This window comes from Strigops habroptila, chromosome 5 (assembly GCF_004027225.2).
Source record: "Strigops habroptila isolate Jane chromosome 5, bStrHab1.2.pri, whole genome shotgun sequence".
Lineage (NCBI taxonomy): Eukaryota > Metazoa > Chordata > Aves > Psittaciformes > Psittacidae > Strigops > Strigops habroptila.
In genome coordinates this window covers 2,645,375-2,663,277 of record NC_044281.2, presented here as the reverse complement: position 1 = coordinate 2,663,277, position 17,903 = coordinate 2,645,375, and the positions used below count along the sequence as shown (strand labels likewise).

The window sequence follows — 17,903 nt, the reverse complement described above, 5'->3', positions numbered from 1 at the left end:
CTCATGGCTGTTCTGGTATAGTTACTTTTTTTTTTGTGTGTGTAGTTTATTGATATCTCCTTGTACATATATGTCAAAAGTGAAAACAAGGACCCAGTTACCCAGCAGGAACTAAAGAGATCTGACACACTTGGAGAAACTCATCTCTTTTCTTTAATACCATTTTTAAATCTGATTTCCCATAGTGTCCTTTGGCCTTGTCTTGGGAATTTACCTGCTAACCTGTCCTGTTATTGTACCTGGTGACTTTGAGGATCTTCACTTGCCTGTTGCTGCTATTGCAGCTGCAACTATATCCTGAGTGAAGGTCAATGATCTTTAGAGACATGAGTTTGTGATGTAGACATTGCGTTGGTCTCCTTCTACAGATCAGCAGCAGGTGAATGCTCTCCTCTTTCTGACCTGGAGCCACACTTTCTCTGGATGAGGTTTGTATTGGTGGCTCGGCAGGAAGAAAGCACAGTGGTTTGGAAAACCAAGATTTGACAATATGCAGAATTGTCTCGGTAGTCATCATTCTCTCCAACCTGATTTAGAAAGAATTGTTTCTCACTCGTGAAAGTAAGAATCTGGCTACCAAGAAACCAGAGTCTGAATTTGGCTGGTTGTAATAGCTAGAGCAGTTGGATTTTGCATGGCTGGAGGCATGATAATGCTACAAACACTAGAAGGATGAATGAGGAGGTTTTCTCCATAGTTAGAAATGTAATTCCCAGGTTCAGAGCATAAAAACATCAAAAAATAATCATAATGTGACCCACTGAGCCTGCAAGAAGAATTTCTGTATCAAGGACAAAGGAATCCTAAGAAATAGTGGAGCATAATGGTATCAAAATCCTATGTTTCTCAAATAATTTGGGAAAGGCAGAACTACTTAAACGAATTCCCTGTTGAGCAAACTCAGTCTGTCCTCTTCATTTTCCTGCTTTTAGCAGGAGGTTGGACTAGAGATCTCCTGAGGTCCTTCCCAGCCTGAATTACACTCTGATTCCAGGTTAATTTTTCAGTAGCGCTAGAAAGAGTGGGAAGAGAGGAATTATTTCATGAAGGCTTAGCTGGAGAGAGTAAGGAAAAAGGCTGAGGGAGCTTACAAGGAACCCTGCACAGCTTTTAGAGCGTGGATAAATGGGTGATTTGGAAGGAATTAGATGCATCTGGTAACACAGACATCTAGCAGACAATGGATGAGCATATCTTAGGAGAGGATGAGGCCTGTGTGAATAGGGAACACTTGAGAATTGAGCTTGTTTGTATGGACCTAATAGTGAATAGCTACCAAGGGGGCATCCCTGACAGAAATAGAGGTGTTGGAGTTAGCCATGTGATATTAAGAAGCAGGGAAGATGACAAGTCACTCTGAATGATTTAAAAAGCAGCTTAATGATATGACCTTAAAAAGGGAATGGAGTTATAAACATGACCACCTCCTGAGTAACATAATTTTTAATGGATTTTCCAGTCTACTGTGGGATTGGCCCAATTATAGACACTTTATTTTTCTCAAGCAATTAGCAATGGAATACTTTTTAGATTCCAGTTGGAAAAGTAAAAGGAAATAACTAAGTAGCTTGGTAAGGAGATTTAAAGGCAATGCCATCAAGTCTATGGACACAGGATCAAAGGATGTAGGTCAGAATTTATATGCTGTATTTTGGGAAGTAGCAATTGCAAAGAATAGGAAGAAATGGTGGCTAATCAGTTGAAGCAAGTTCTCTGTGCAGTCTTGGGGCAGAGGTAATAGTGGTTCTCCAATCTCAGGCATGCCAGAGTGGTTCTGCATTGGTAAGTTTAGGTACTGCCAAACTGTGTTCTCAAGATGGAGAGCTTTGAACAAGTTAAATTGGCTGAGTGGCTTAGATGGAATCAAGTGGGTGCTGCTTAATATCCATAGTTTGATGTCAGTGGGAGTGCTATTAAAATAATTGGCACAAGAGGAGGAAATAATTAAGAGAGAGCAGGGGTAGGAGGTGCGAGAAGCTGAATGTACAGTATACAGTTACAGTAAGTTTGGGAGCTGTTGGCCAAGACGCAGCATGTGTTGGTGGAGCTCTTGAATAGATTACAGCAGCTTTCTGAAGTATCATGCTCGTCTGCTACAGGGAATCTCCTTGCTTCTGCTGCCTGCAAGCTGGGAAAGATGGAGGAAGAAATGGGAGGATAAGTTAGGAATTGGTAGTTCTGTATTGACTGGGTTTATTCAGGAGGCTAGTTACTGCTTACATGAAAAACAAAGGTGGTGAGGGCTCTCAAAGGTATCATGGAGGGAAACAGTAAGATGCAATGGCTGGAAACATAACCTTAGATGAAATATAAACACATTTTTTAGTGGTAGGAAATACTGGAACAATATTTTTGCTACTGGAGTATTTTAAAGTCAGGGTGAGGTGTATTTATAAAGATGCTGCTGCTCTACTACAACTGTTGAACTTCCAGTTGAAAGCCAGTGCAACTTAAAAGATCTGCATTAGGGGAGAGTATGTAAGTAGATAAACCTTGTGTATGGTGTTGACCAATACTGAGAACCTAGCCCATGTATTAATAATGAAAAGTTACATACCTGGCTTTGCTTAGAGATGGGGAGAAGCTTGTAAGCTTAGATGTGTGTTTTTGTCTGAATGATCAAATCCCTCATTTTGGGGGAGTTCTTATTAAACTCCAGCACTGAAATATGCTGTATTCATGTGAGTTGATAAGTCTTGAATAGCAAACACAAGATTAAAGCTGGAGCACTTGTCAGTGAAGACCGAGGCAAAGTCATTGAGTACCTTGGCCTTCTCCATATCCTGGGTAATCGGGTCTCCCATCTCCTTCCAGAGGAGACCACATTTTCCCTAGATCCCTTTGAAGAACTGATTTTCCTAATGTCAGCAGCAAACTGATGGCTCCTGTCTTGTCATTAAGTAGGAATGGCTGAGCTGAGCAGACGGGAGGCATGCAGGAGTCAAGTAGTCCATATTCCATTAACCAGCACAGATGGGAGGCTGGTTGGGTTGATCAGGTGGGGTAGGATGGCTTAGTCCTTGATAATGGCCTTCTGTGGTGTGAGATGATGGGGTTAATGTTTGTGAGTGCTCACAGTTGCTGTCTTTGAGCAGATCTGGTGTGTGCTGTGTGCTAAGCCTGACTGGTAAAGCACTGCTCCCATGTGTGTGAGTAATTGAGAAAGGCCTTTACAAGCCACGTTCTTGCACTTTTCCAGGGCCTAGATTCAGGAAAACTGTGTTTGCTGATCATTTACAGGCTCCTAACCTCAGCTAGACACTTAATAAGTACTGTTGCAACTAGAAATCAATGTAAATAAGTTCAGCCATCATCGGGACCCATGCTGGGGCTTCCCAAGCTTGTAAGCATTGAGGTGATCCGGTCGTAATAGGGATTGATGGTTTTCCCCTCCTGCCATGGCTATGTGCACCAGCTGGCTTGCTCTTCTGCATGCTGCCATGAATAATTCAGCTGGTTTCTTCTTTGCAGTGTAGTTTATCATTTTGTAGTTCGGCCACTGAACCACTGGATCACTTCATTTGTTTCTCTGTGATCATATCCGATGAAACCGGGACCTAGAAATCCACTGGAAAAGTTTTGTAGTTTACAAATTGAAGTAACGAGTTGTGTGTGGTTTAGATATTGCGGGTTATGTGACTTCTCTTTGTGTGTTTGGAATGTGAATTTTGGACATTGTGCTGTGGTTTGTGTCTTTTGGGATTTTCTGGTGGGTTTTTAAAAGATTTTCGTGGTCTAATTAATGAGTTGGATCTTCCCATAGTCATGGATTTCTGAATGAGGCTGTTTCAGTCGTTAACACTGTGCATCGTGCCTAAAGAGCATCTTTGCTGTGATGTGTTGGGCTTTGTGGTTGCTCCTGAAGTATGAATGTGAGGTTTTTGCAGCTAGTACATGCTTTACACACAATGGAGCATTTAATATCTGTAGTAGATGGCATGGCATAACTTCTGGGGTATTGGTGGAAAGAGCAACAACAACAAAATCAGTGTCACTGCCATCCAAAAAGCACACCATAAAAATAAAGCTTCATCCAAGATGTGGAGGTTTAATAGTCAGAAGTATCTTCATCTTGCTCATTAATCACTGCGCTTTACGTAATGAGCGTGTGGAGGATGTGATCAGAAGGGGAGTTACAACAACTGAACAGCTTCAAACAGCATGAAATGGTGCATATATCCGCTTTTATTTTTGCACATGCATTCCTCAAGGCAAGGGTGATTGCATAATATAAGGCAGTTATTCTTGTGGTTTGTGATTGCTTGTCCTAACTGAATGAAACAGAAAAAAATATATCCTATATAGCCAAGAATTTTCTTCTCTTTGCAGCATTGGAGAGGAATGTGTGTTAAAGTTGTTGCAACAAGTACTGTAGGAAGGGGGTTTTTTTCCTTCTTGTCCACTGTTTCTGTGTCTGGTTGTTTCTAGATTTGCATCTTTGGGCTCGGTTTTCAGGGAATCTTTTGTGGCAACCATGGAATAGAGTTTGGTCTGGGTCTGCTACTGGACATTATGGCAGTAGAAATTGCTGATGCAACCAAGTGAAGGGATGTGGTTTTGTACCTAGTAGCAAAGTATCTTCCCCCTCCTTCCCCACTGCTTGCTTTTGGGTAAAATGACTTGGTTCAGGCAGTTCTTTCTGGCCTAATTCGTTATAATGGTTGATTACTACATGCCAAGCATGATTATTTTACTTTCATATTGCATCCCTGATGCATCTAGGAAGTGACAAGCAAAAAATCTGAGTATTTTCATCTCTGCAGTACACTGAGATTTGGGTTATTCTGAAATACCGTTTTCTTAAGAGTGAATGTTTAAGAGGAGGACACAGTGTGTGCATTCAGCATCCTTTCAGAAGCTTTTCAGTTCTGTATTTTACCAAAATGATCTTCAATTGTATCAAAAAGAAGTATTTTTAGCTCAAATTTTCAAAGCAACTGTCCCTTGATCTGCCCAACTACTCCTATTCTGTTTTTTTCAACTTCTTTTGTTGGCTTTTGTGGGAAGCAGACAGTACGTTCCCTATTTACCAGCTGATTTCCACCACTCCCCCCTCCATACATATAGCTTTCCTCAGCTTGTTAAAAGCGGATGGCAGCATTCCTGATTTACATCATAATGAGTTGGGAAAGCTGTATCTGGTTTGATAAATTCTGTTCATAACCTCTGGGTGAAGATTCTCATCAACTTTACAGAACATATCCATTGTTTCAAACCCACTTCTCATACCTCTGAAGCTGTAGGGGGGATTATGTTTTGAAGCTCGTATCTGCTGAAGAAATACAAACCATCATCTAACATGAGCTTAAAGAAGGTGGTTCTTCATTTGTCCTTCTGATGCAGTAGGAGATGAGAATATGTTTCACTGAAAGGAAACATCTCAATTTAAAAACTAGGCCTGTTTCATATCAATAATTATAAGAGCAGAGCCATGGTCAGACTGGCACATACAGATGTATGTATAGCTGGCATCTGTCAGTCTGTTCCCGTATCCTGCAAAGAGTCCTAATGGGATAGATGGGAAGTGATCGAGTTTGAGCTTTTCCTATCTCCCCATGGAGTGAGCTTAAGGATTTACTGAGGCAGTAGAAGAGCAATTCATTAATGGGGCTGAGCCTGGAAATTCGCCAGGTTGCTTTTGTGATCCAATTATTTCATCTTCTTTTACCCTGTCAAATGCCACCTCCTGGCAGATGAAGCAAATAATGGCTTCAAACCAGGCAGCTCAGCACTGAAAAAGGAGCAGCTCTTGTCCTTCAACATCCACACACAGTTCACAAGTGTGGATTTGCACAGAGTGGAATAACCTGGCATGCATGGACTGTTCCCGTCCTTGCTGCACTGCACACTTCATTCACTCTGGCTTGTTTGTGGTTCCTTTGGCTAGCAACTGCTTTGAAACTTCGAGGTGAAAAGGTGGGATATGTGTCAGGATAGAATTTTCTAATTCTAACATTTCTTTGCCAATAGCAAAACTCCCAATTGCTTGATCAGGCCAAATTTAGGCCAAGATAAAGCACAATAGGCAATTAATGGTATTGTAAAATAGATAGTCCTGTTGTGTAATGTGCATGAAGCAGAAAAGTTAGCCTTCTGCTACTAACATATTGGTAGATTTACTTCCTGTTCTGTCATTAAGATACCTGTAATTAGTTAGTCAATATTTGTCTAGTTTCTGGAGCTTGATGTTTCAGTGATTTCGTTGTGTATGCAAAGGCTTAATGGAGCTGTGTACATTGGATCCCAGCCTGGTTTGGGTTGGAAGGGACTTTAAAACTCACCCAGTTCCAACCCCCTGCCACGTGCAGGGACACCTTCCACTAGGGCAGGTTGCTCCAAGCCCCTGTGTCCAACCTGGCCTTGAACACTGCCAGGGATGGGGCAGCCACAGCTTCTCTGGGAAAAGTCTGTGCCAGCACCTCAGCACCCTCAGAGGGAAGAGCTTCTGCCTCAGAGCTCATCTCAATCTCCCCTCTGGCAGGTTAAAGCCATTCCCCTTGTCCTGCCCCTACAGGCCCTTGTCCAAAGCCCTTCTCCAGGTTTCTTGTAGCCCCTGTAGTCACGGGAGCTGCTCTAAGGTGTCCCCTTCAGGACCCTTCTCTTCTCCAGGCTGAACCAGCCCAGCTCTCTCAGCCTGGACTCCAGCCCTCAGAGCATCAAAGTAGTAACATGTAGTAGTTGTGTCTCCATCTTGCTACTATTTCATGCAGACAAGTTCTGTACTCTGACAACTTAAATTCTGTCACAGGGATGAAAGTCCTGCTGCAAAATAGGAATTACCAATAACACATATTTTCAGTGAAGTTGTGCTAAACTTCTAGTACTGCTTGAAAAGCATCTCGATGCTCTCAGGATGTTTAAAATAGAATCTTCAAAATAGAATTATAGGTTAGTCAAATGCATCACCATATGGAATGATCAGATGTCACTTATTTCCATCTTAAATGGATTTCTATAATATGAAAGATTATAATCAAAATATCTTCACACTTCACTTAGCTCATCACATACATACTAAATTAAGGCATCAATTGATAGCCCTTACTTCAGAAAACAGCCATGAATCAGGATGAGGGACTGCTGTTTGAGTGCTTTGCAGACTTAGAGATGGAAGGAAGTGTTCTTTTCTGGATCTTAAAGATAAAGTTTCACCTGCTCCTCATGCAGCTACAGATTGCTATGCTTTTCAAAGACAACATGGATGTAAGCTTAGCTGTGGCTGAAATATTGTGCTATAGAATGAGTCCTGGAATGAAGGTGTATGTTGTTTAGAAAAAAAATGGGACTTTTCACAAGAAATTGCATGCCAGAATGGACTTCAGCTTACATGACAAGTTTAAAGTGCTTCTTTACAGCCATGATGGCAAACCATGAGTTTTACAGAAGAGCGAACAACTGGAAGCTAATGTACTTACCACTCCTAACCAAAAAATACCCCCTCAAACCACTGAATTTAGCAATATAACATCTGTATACAGTCACTTCAGTATGAAGTTCAGTAATGATGGAAGTACAGCTTGTAATGCAGTTTTAGGAACAGGATCAAAGGTTAAGATTGAAAGAGGAAAAATAGGAGTAGCTAAAAATGTAGAACCAAGACTAGTTAATGGACTAGTTATTTCCAGACACTTGTGAGATGTCCTGCTGGTTTATCAACATGCTGTTTATTAATAATTCAGCTACTAGGGAAAGAATCCAGTGGTAAATGTCTGTTTTGCCAGGAAAAATGGTGGTTCCTCAGCTGGCAGAAAAAAGAGGAAGAAACCCAACCATGGTTTACAGAAGAGCTGTGTTGATGTGGGTCCTGTTTGGAGTCAGATTGTTTAATAAGTGCAGCAGTTCCAGATAGGGATTGTTGTTTAGATGGTTTTGTGGTGCTTGTTACAGGTTAGATGCACCAGTTACTAGGTATTACTTGTGTGTATTCGTTTCAAGCCTTGAGTGGTAAGCATCCTTAAGAAACCGTCTCCCTGTTGATGTTGGCTGTGATGATGTTGGCACGCTGAAGCTGTATGAGGAAAGCTTGCAGTGCACATGCATGATTGGACTCAGAAGCTCATGATCTCTTCATGCTCTAATAGCTGTAGTTTCAGAGTTTGCACAGGAGGTGAACCATCCCTTCATTGTTCTGTTGTCATCTGCGTTGGTGAGGTCTCTTTTCCTATGTGCTTCCATTGTTTTCCTCAGGACTAGTTGGCACATGATTTACTCTGGAGGATGGGTACCATGAGAAACTGAAACATTTGTGCTGGCTGCGTGGATGAGTTTTCTTCAGTACCATCTTTTGATTCTCCAGCTGTTGCACCAAGTGTTACTGCCTTTCCTTACTGTTGTCTGTCATCATAGTTCTTAGAAATGCCTTGATTTGCAGTGCTTTTGCAGTGGACAGAAATCACAGATGTCATATTAATCATTTCTTTCACAATTTTTTGTTGTTTCTGACTTTGAAGTAAGCCAAAATCATGTAGCAATGCAGTGCTCCTTCTAGAATACTTCTAGGATGATGCAAAATAAAGCTTGGTGAGTTGTTTCACTTAACAAAGATATTTACCATGTCTAAGAGGTAGAATTAGAAATCAGTGCCAGCTGCATTGATTCTTCCAACTCCACCAACCCTTCAAATGCAGTTACAACCTGTCCCCTGACACACTGGAGGTCAGATTTTTCCACAGGTGACTTCTGAGTTACGTTTTAAACTGCCAGCTTGCTGCTGCCTTTTCAAACCATTCAGGAACCACCTCTTCAGGCAGAACTCCCTTGACTTCCACTTTATACTGAAGGAACTGGCAAAAGTTTTTGCAGTGATTTGTCAGTAGTTGATACACCTGAGAGTGTGATATACCTGATATAGTCGATATACCTGAGATTGTGACTGTGCTCACCAGTGGCCTAACAGTTGAATCCTTAAAGGTTTTATCTTGCAGATCTAATACATATTATTCTTTTCATCCACATTTAATGCACAGTCATCTCACTTAGAAGTCTCTGTTCTTGACCAGGAGGCATTTCCTTACCTTTAGCAGGTACTAAGCTCTCAAAGCCATCCTCAGTTGTCTGGTACCCACAGTCATCTTGTGCTTACACAAGGGACTCTTGAGACCTCTTGCCAGCACAGTGTGGTGTGTGGTTTCTTATAGCTGCTCCCTGTGAGAATTTAAGTGCAAACTACTGATGAAGGACTGGAGAAGTTGCTCACTTCATAGCAAGCTCCTTCCCATGAGCTGTTCAGTGTCTGTCAGCATCTTGCTCATCTTCCTTTCTCCATCAGAAGCCTTCAAGGCCTCATCAGTGCAGGTATACAAAGGAGCTGGACCAGCACTGGATGTGCTTTGCCCTGTATCTTCATGCACTGAAGAGGAGAAGCTGCTGCACTCTGTTAGGCATACTGTGTTTGTGAACTGCATCTCTCACCTATGCCCAATTCCTACTTCAAAAAAAAGCTTTTTCCAAGCAGTTATCCAGTGGGTGGAACTACCATAAAATACTTGAGCTTACAAAGTCAGGACTTTGCTGTGTGAGGGTTTGGGGATGTGAAGAGGCATGACAGCAGTATCTAGGCAGTGAAGCCTGTGCTTGTTTCCTATTCATGTGGTTTTGAAGAACATTGAAGTATTTACTCTGTGTTCACCACGTATTTTTCAGAATTGAGAATAAGCTAGTTCAAATTTTGGAACCCAGCAAGTATATAGCCAATGAAAAGTAAGTGAGGAAACCCTAATAAAATACAGGTAATATTGAATTGATTAATTTGGTATGAAGGTTCTGTTAGCTATAGTGGTCACACTATGAAATAAAACTGTGCCTGGGTAGATTTGGCAGATTCTTTGTGTACTCATGAAGAAAATTATTTTTATAGATCATCTTCAGAACTGCTAAGGCTTTCCTTTATGTCTAGCTTAATTTTCTCAGAGCCTCTGACATATTTTGCAGTATTCCAGCTATACCAGGCAGAGCACTGACAGCTTGATTCGGTGTCCCGCTTTATCCCAGGCTTCCCAGCTGGTTTGCTGAGACTGAGGAACCTCATCTTGCTTTTGTGTAATCTAATAACTGGGGAGAAAGTGAGGCTAAATGACAGCAGCTGTGGCCACCACACACCAGATGTGGCTAAGCAGCCCTTTTGGGAAGAGGTGAAGGCTCACAAAGAACCCCAAATGATGGGTTAATCCCACTGAGGCTCTGAGGGCGAAGGGGTGGGCAGCGATTGTCAGGGGGAATCCACACCCCCCCCCCAAGCTTTAGAGAGAGGAACAAAGGAAAGCTTTGCTTGGCAGCAAAGTGGGAATTGCCAGTGGGGCTTGAAAGTCCACAGAGATGCTTCTGACTTAGGACTTTTCTTAACCCATTCAAGGAAAATTCTTCAACTCGGCATTGTAGCAGAATCAAAGAGTGCAGGGAGGTGCCAAAGCTGGAGAGGTGCTGGTTTAAATGAGACTCTTTTCAACCCTGTCTGCTGATCTGCTGCTTCTATGCTGTACCTCTTCTGTTGGGTGATGCCTGACCTGCACAGAGGTGTCATGTAAGGATTACTTTATGAAGCTGTGGAAATGACTGTCCTCACTGGAGTTGCGGTATGGCAAGTTTTTGTTACGTGCAGCATTTGTCACTTCCAGAGTTTGCTGAGATTGCTTTTGTCTTCCAAATTACTTAAGTTTTAAGATAAACTGTTCTTCCTGCTGGTGCTTCTTGTCTGTTTTTTGTTTGGTTGGGTTTTTTTCCCTTCCATAACTGAAAATGCTGCATCTCTTTTTGGTATCTGTTTTCTTTCTTTGTAGAAATGACTGACTTAGAAGAGCTGATCACAATGATCACCATGACAATTTACACTCAGGCATACAAATCTGCTTGGGTATTTGTGTTTTGTTTTGGTTTCATTCTTGTTTCAATATAATTATTTGACATATATATACAAATTATATTTCTGTGTATTGCCTCTGCTAAAAACAATTGTGCTCAAGGAAAATAGTGACCAAAGCATTTCTGTCTTTTGTCCATATTTAATATGAAATATTTACAGAGGTTTATGAGTAAAACCTGACAAATTCTGTTTGGTTGTAGTTTGCAATGATTGAAGCACTTCAGGGTTTGCATTTTCTTTTCCCTTACCTGTTTTGAACAATGTCTTCAAGCTGTCATTGCTTTTTTTGGCATTCTGTCGGTGACTTTAAATGATGCATATTCACTTATTTGTGGGGAGCTTGAATGAAGTGACTTTGTTTCTGTTAGCACTGTTCTCTGATGTAGGAGAGGGGTGGATGTTGAGGAAATAGCACCACATAATGCTATGGACAATATTAAACAGAACACCAAACCCAGCACTTATGTATTAAATCAAATACCCAGGAAACATTTTAAAATACAGAGTAGGAACTTTTCTGTGTAAAATCTGACTGAGGAAAGGGGGTTATTGCTTCTGCATGCCCAAACCACTAGTCCAGATGAATTAAAAATGTTAGTGGTATAGTATACTGCTATATAATCTTATATATATAGTTTATAGCCTCATTTCCAATGGAATCCCATGTAAATCACACTCTGTCTTTCTCTATATTACCTTCATAACTTGATTCTGCTGGTTGCCTGCAGATAAGGATTGGTAAGGATAAAGGCAAATACCCAGCAGAGTCTGGGACGTGTTGTCAGATCTTGCCTAGAGAAGCTGTGGCTGCCCCATCCCTGGCAGTGTTCAAGGCCAGGTTGGACACAGGGGCTTGGAGCAACCTGCTCTAGTGGAAGGTGTCCCTGCCCGTGGCAGGGGGTTGGAACTGGATGAGCTTTAAGGTCCCTTCCAACCCAAACCAGTCTGGGATTCTATGATCTTAATGCACACCTATGACCAAGGTCAGAGAGGCCTTAGGAGTGGGGTAGTGTTCTTGGAGTTCTGTCAAATGTAAGGTTTCCAGACATTAAGTTTTGATTTCTTGTGTGAATAGGATGGCGAAAAGGTTTCAGGTTTGGCAGGAAGCAAATGGCCAGAGGTAGGCTGATTTACTTAATCCTTTCGTATGTAGTTCATGATGGGGTTTTGGGTTTTTATTTGGGTTTTTTTTCCCCTCTTGTATGCTCTTTTCATCTGTACGTTGCTGGAAGGATGTTCTTGAAGCAAAGATCAAAATGTTAAATTTTGCTTTTGTGTCCGAATTCATGTGAAGATAATTATCTGCCTACATTTCTAGAATTCACCTTCTATTTGACCATGTTTTAAAAAATATAATCAGATATCCTTAATGTCTTTAATCTTGGCCATATTTCATGCTGGTGTGATACATTTTCCACAAGTAGAGAGGGATAAAAGTCTACTGTGTTAATGGAACTACAGAATATCTCACCATCTTTAAGCAGCTGTGAATTGTGGGGTCTGGGAGTGGATTTAAGTTGTCTGAGATCCCTGTTTTCATGTCTATGATGAGATCTAGAAAAGGGACAAAGCTTGTAAAATCTTGGTGGGGTTTGGGGCTTTTTATTTTTGTGCTAAGTTTCCTGCTGTTTTGCCTGAAGTTCTGTTGGTAGAACCATGGCAATGCAGATTCTGAAATGTTTCAAAACCTCTTCTGGGTCTCTGTAGAAGTTTTCCTTTATTCTACTCTGTGAAAAAGTCCTCATGTTTTACCAGTAGAGTTTTACCATGTTTTACCAGTGGAGTCTGCAAAACAGGTTTAAAACGGGGTATCAGATGATAACTGTGAATAAAAGGTAGTGCTGGAAGGAGATTACCACCTCCTACAGTTTGAAAGCTTTGTTGTCTTCAACAGTGCAACTGTTTTGTGCTGTGTAAATGGTAAATACCTCCAGAACCAGGTTGAGCACAAGTGCTGCAGACAAACCCACTATCCCTCTGTTGTATACCTCCAAGACACTGATGATCATATCTGCATGGGTGGTATGGATATGGCCATGAATTTCTCTGACATCCCCAGGTCTTTGTTGCTGTTGTGACTCATACAAAGTTAGCCAGTTTAATCCTAGGGATCATGAAAATGAGAAGGCTTATTTAAAACCAATTCAGTAATTCAAACCAATATTAAATGTATTTGTTTGTTTCCTTAGAGACATCACTCAGAAAGGATATGAGAAGAAAAGAGCAAAGCTGTTAGCAAACGGTAACATACCATTAGTTCAAGGTAAGAGACTGCATGTAAGTTTACACCCTTTTGTGCTAAATCTGGGAAAATATGTAATGGAAAAGTTCTCACTGAATAGAATAGATGAATTGATAGTGTTTGATTGACATGGCATCTAATCAGTTTCCACAAAATACTGTTTAATATAAACTATTACTTCTAAGGTGTTTATTGTCAGAACTTTATCTTCAATGGCTGAAAGTAATGCCCAACTTTTTAATTTATGTTTATACTAGGACACATAAATCAACTCTGGTTGAGCCGTGGTGCTGCCACTGAGCTTTAGGCTTGTATTTGGCTAGGCAATTCTTCCATAGCTTGAGAGATTCTGGTTGAGAAAAGGGAAAATGAGAAGACAACTGAGAATGAGTGGACCTGATAATGAGACGCTGTAGGTAGATGAGAGAAAGAGAAACAGGTATTATTTTACAATGTTAGTGTTATGCTTCAGAGAACAGAGAGATTAATGCTGTGAATTTTGGTCCTGGCTTGGTTCAAATATTCACAGAAGTTACTGATTCGAAGGAGAAATGGGCAGCTCCAGCCAGTTTTGTGCAAATTGTGGAACTAGATTGATAGTCTCTTTTGCTTTTTGAAATCTCGATGTAGTGATGCCTTCGGCTCTTTGTAGCAGAGAAGACAAAGTTTTATTCTCCTGAGTTCTGCTGGCTGTGGTGTTTTACAGTGTCTATTTGGCATTGAACAGTTAGAATGATCTGGAGTTCATCATGGGGTTTCTTAGCATGGTTTGGTGTCGTGGATTGCTTTTTTACCAACAAGCTGTAGTTTTTCCCTTAGCAAATGTATAAGACTCTGTAGAACATGCAGGACCTAGCTCATCTTTATAAAATGGCTCATTCCTTGAATAGAAGCGTTTGGATTTCTTTGATCAATATTGCAGTCAGCAGCAAGCTTTAGCTTCAACCTGCCACCAACTTCTCCATCCTTTCACCATTTTGCTTAAAGGAACTGTTTCACTTTGTGTTTCAAATACCATGTGCTCCAACTCAGCTTAGTTAAAGATTTTGAAACCAGGATCTGCCTTGGGCAGGGCCACCTCACAACTAGACAATGTCACCCAAGGCTCTGTCCAGCCTGGCCTTAACCACTGCCAGGGATGGAGCATTTGCTTCTTTGGGCAGCCTGTTCCAGTGCCTCAACCCCTCACAGGGAAGAACTTCTTCCTTACATCTAACTGAATCTATCTTTGATAGAACCATGCCTTGTACTTTTCTCAAATGAACCATGTAAGACCTCTGTTCCTGTCAGGAGCCCAAAATGTGGTTACATCCATCATCCTTGGTAGCTTGCTTTCTTCTTTTCCAGTTAATATGCCTAAATAGACATTGCTCTGCTGACTCAGCTAATGTAACCAAATTTATGTAAGCGATGTGGCCAGCATCTCCTTGAAAGTTAATAGCCAAACAAAGACTGTTTTAACAGGGATCTTGCCAAGGTCCATGGCCTCAGTCGTGCTGCACGGCCAGCCATCTTCCCCTGACTGCTGTGCTTCACTGCTCTTCCCTGCTCCTAGGGTTGGTTTTGCTGACTCTTTGCCACAGAGATTTTTCATTGTCTGGCTTCTGCTTCTTTTGCTGCCTGCTTTGATTAGACCCGGGCTGCATGGCGCTTAGGTAATTTATATGAATTTGGGTTGTCACTGACAGGCAGAATCCCCTATGTTAGAAGAGCTGGGCTGCTTGTGAAGCATCTCCTGAACTGCTGCTTTGGGTACTTCAGCCCAGCATTCAGTTAGAATGGGATGAGTTTTACATCCTGCTTAGGATGGACTATTATTCTGAGAAATAAAAGTAGTAGCTCATGACACGTAGGTGTTCTGCTTACCAGTCTTGTCATAATGTCTAACTGAGCATGTCTCTTGCTGTTGGCATTTTCATTGAAACAGTTTAATTTCCTACCTGGTATTTGGCTTCATTGAATTTTTAGCAAGTACTTTTGTAATTTCTTGCTGCAGTTGTATGCTTCCTTTGATGGCAAGTAATAACACCCTTAAAATGGTTTCATTTCCTCCAAGTGAAAACTTATGCACTGAAGTTTACTTCCTTGAGTAGAGGAAAATGTTATAGAACAGTGGAAGATTGTCAAGCACAATCATTTATACCATGTCTATTATTATTTCTTTAAACTCCTGATTTTCTGATATCTTATTCTGGGTAATAAATTGCATTAGGTAGACCCTTGTGCAGTTTCACTGATCCAGAAGGTGTGAACACTTAGATCACTTCAGATCGTGAAGGCAAAAATGTGTGCATCGGGTAATACATTCTGGGATGTGATATGACAGCAAAGAATGATAAAATTGAACTATGACCTGAGTAAGGACTGGATGCTTAATAACTAAGGTAAGACTTCTCAGACCCAAAAGTGAAGAGAAGTCCTCAGATTTCAGTCTCTTGGGGGATAATTTCCATTTAGTCTCCTGCCTTAAGTTTGCTATGAAAAGGATCCGAAACTCAGCATGTGTTTCATGTAGAACTTTAGCATCTAGGTTGTTTTTTGTGAGGAGAAGGTTTGGGTTTTTTTTCCTTTACGTTTCAGTAGGAAATAACTGTATCCAAAATTCCTGTTTAAAAGCAATCTGAAATTAATATGTCTGTTACTGTGGAGCTGTACTTAATGTAGGTATGCATCAGCACAGCATCAGCTTTGCTGAGAAGACTGAGTAGTGTGAGGTACACAAGTGACAATGAAATCAGTGGGTTCCATGCAGATACTTCATGTGAAGGTGCTAGATAACGATGCACCTCTTCTGCCATGATGCATGAAGCAGTACTAATGGGGAAGGAGAAGCTATTTCCAGCATACCTTGTCCTGCTCCTTGCATACATTAATAAACAGCTGAAAAACCTTCCAGGAAAGACCTTACCTATTCTTGCAGGCTGCCTGTCTCTAACTAGGAATGTCCTGAAGCTCCCTCTCCTTTAGAGCAGGCAGAGGCAGAGCCAACTAAGAATACTGCAGTCCTCAGCTAAAACCTCCCTGGTTATGTTAGGGACCCTCTGTGAGTGTGGGTAGAAAACAGACCACAGTGGAGAGGGATGAACAGGAGGTCTGCAGGGCTTGAATCCGTGGAGAAGGGGTGGAAACCAGAGGCAGGGTTGGAGGAAATGGGCTGAAGAGCCTTAGGTGGCGGGTCTTTGGGCAGAGCTGGGAGCTGGGTTTGGAGGAGACAGCTGAGAGGGACCAGGGCAGAGTTGGGTAGAGCGAAAGGCTGGCCTAGAGCCAGACCGGGAGTTTCCTGCACTTGGTTTATTTTCCTCCCTGTCATGCCCCTTTTCCTTTTACTGCTCTGAACCTGGTATGTTGTCTTTTGTTCCTTTCTTATTTCTAGATCCAGTTCAACAGCTGCAGAAAGGTTTAATGGTGTACGAAGAGCCTGAAGTTGGCCTCCCTCTTTCCCTCTCCTCTCTGCAAAGCTCTTTAATGTGATATGTCATCTTCTGCAGACCGTGTATTTCTGGAGGCATAATACACAACTGGGTAGCAATGCAAGTGAAACTGAGCTGAGCGATCTGTTGCCATGCTACTTCAGCTCCTTTGGCTTCACTTTTCAATTTGCCATTAAAACTTAGAAGATTCATTTTTGATTCAGCTAGTAAACTGCTACAACTTCTCTCATATAAATTAGCTTAGTTTAGAACTGAAATTACTATGAATTTCTGTTTTGGGAGATAAATTTCCAGATCAGTCTTTTTGCAAAGGTAAATTAGATTAATCTACCAAATCTATTTAGCTTCGAACTCCTAATAGCTGTTACAAATAACGGTCTGCTGAAACATTAGTGAAAGTCTTTAAAAACAGTTGAGTTTGACTTTAAGATATCACATCTTACACAGATGAGATGGAAGAGGCGATAGACCAACTGCTCTGCATGTAGGTTCTCAGAAGAGTCATCTAGCAATAAAGTTTGTGCTTTTGCTAAGTGTGTTTTTGACATTTCTCCTGTGAAGACAGGCTGAGAGAGCTGGGCTGGGGCAGCCTGGAGAAGAGAAAGCTCCTGAAGGGGAGACCTTAGAGCAGCTCCAGTGCCTAAAGGGGCTCCAGGAAACCTGGAGAGGGGCTTTGGACAAGGGCCTGTAGGGACAGGACAAGGGGAATGGCTTTAACCTGCCAGAGGGGAGATTGAGATGAGCTCTGAGGCAGAAGCTCTTCCCTGTGAGGGTGCTGAGGCGCTGGCACAGACTTTTCCCAGAGAAGCTGTGGCTGCCCCATCCCTGGCAGTGTTCAAGGCCAGGTTGGACACAGGGGCTTGGAGCAACCTGCTCTAGTGGAAGGTGTCCTTGCCCGTGGCGGGAGTTGGAACCAGATGAGCTTTAAGGTCCCTTCCAACACAAACCAGTCTGTGGTTCTATGATTGTATGATTCATGATTTTATGATTCATCTGTCTGATGCCAGATGTGTTTAGCCAGGCATCCTCCCCAGCGATTCTTGCACTTGTCTTCATTGACCTGTCAACTGGTCAGTGCTCTTATCATAAAATAGTTTTTGCTTCTATAAATCAAAATTGCTAAAAGTGTCAGTGTTAATCTTGACTCTCCAGTGTTAGTGAATGGAAGAATGCAGTTATAATTCCAATATTAACTTTAATTTCATCCTGTAGAAATGAATTGTTCAGTTAATTGGAACAAGCAGCATCTTTAAGATGACTTTTCATTTTTGCTAGCTTTGGCTAAGTTAAAAATGGACAGAATTGAGTGATAGTGGATCAAGTCTTCAGTGTGTACTGCTTAAAATGTTATTTTTGTAAAGCTCATTAGTGT

The 17,903-nt window shown here is 41.5% G+C and overlaps 1 protein-coding gene across 6 annotated transcripts in view; it reads left to right on the top strand.

The window, feature by feature from the left end:
• DIP2A (disco interacting protein 2 homolog A) overlaps positions 1–17,903 on the top strand; it is a 98,346-nt gene that overhangs the window by 17,899 nt on the left and 62,544 nt on the right. For all 6 annotated transcript variants that reach the window (XM_030487253.1, XM_030487254.1, XM_030487252.1 and 3 more), the window contains exon 2: positions 13,047–13,121. In XM_030487253.1, coding sequence (XP_030343113.1) covers positions 13,047–13,121 — 75 coding nt within the window. The remainder of the gene's footprint in view (positions 1–13,046; positions 13,122–17,903) is intronic.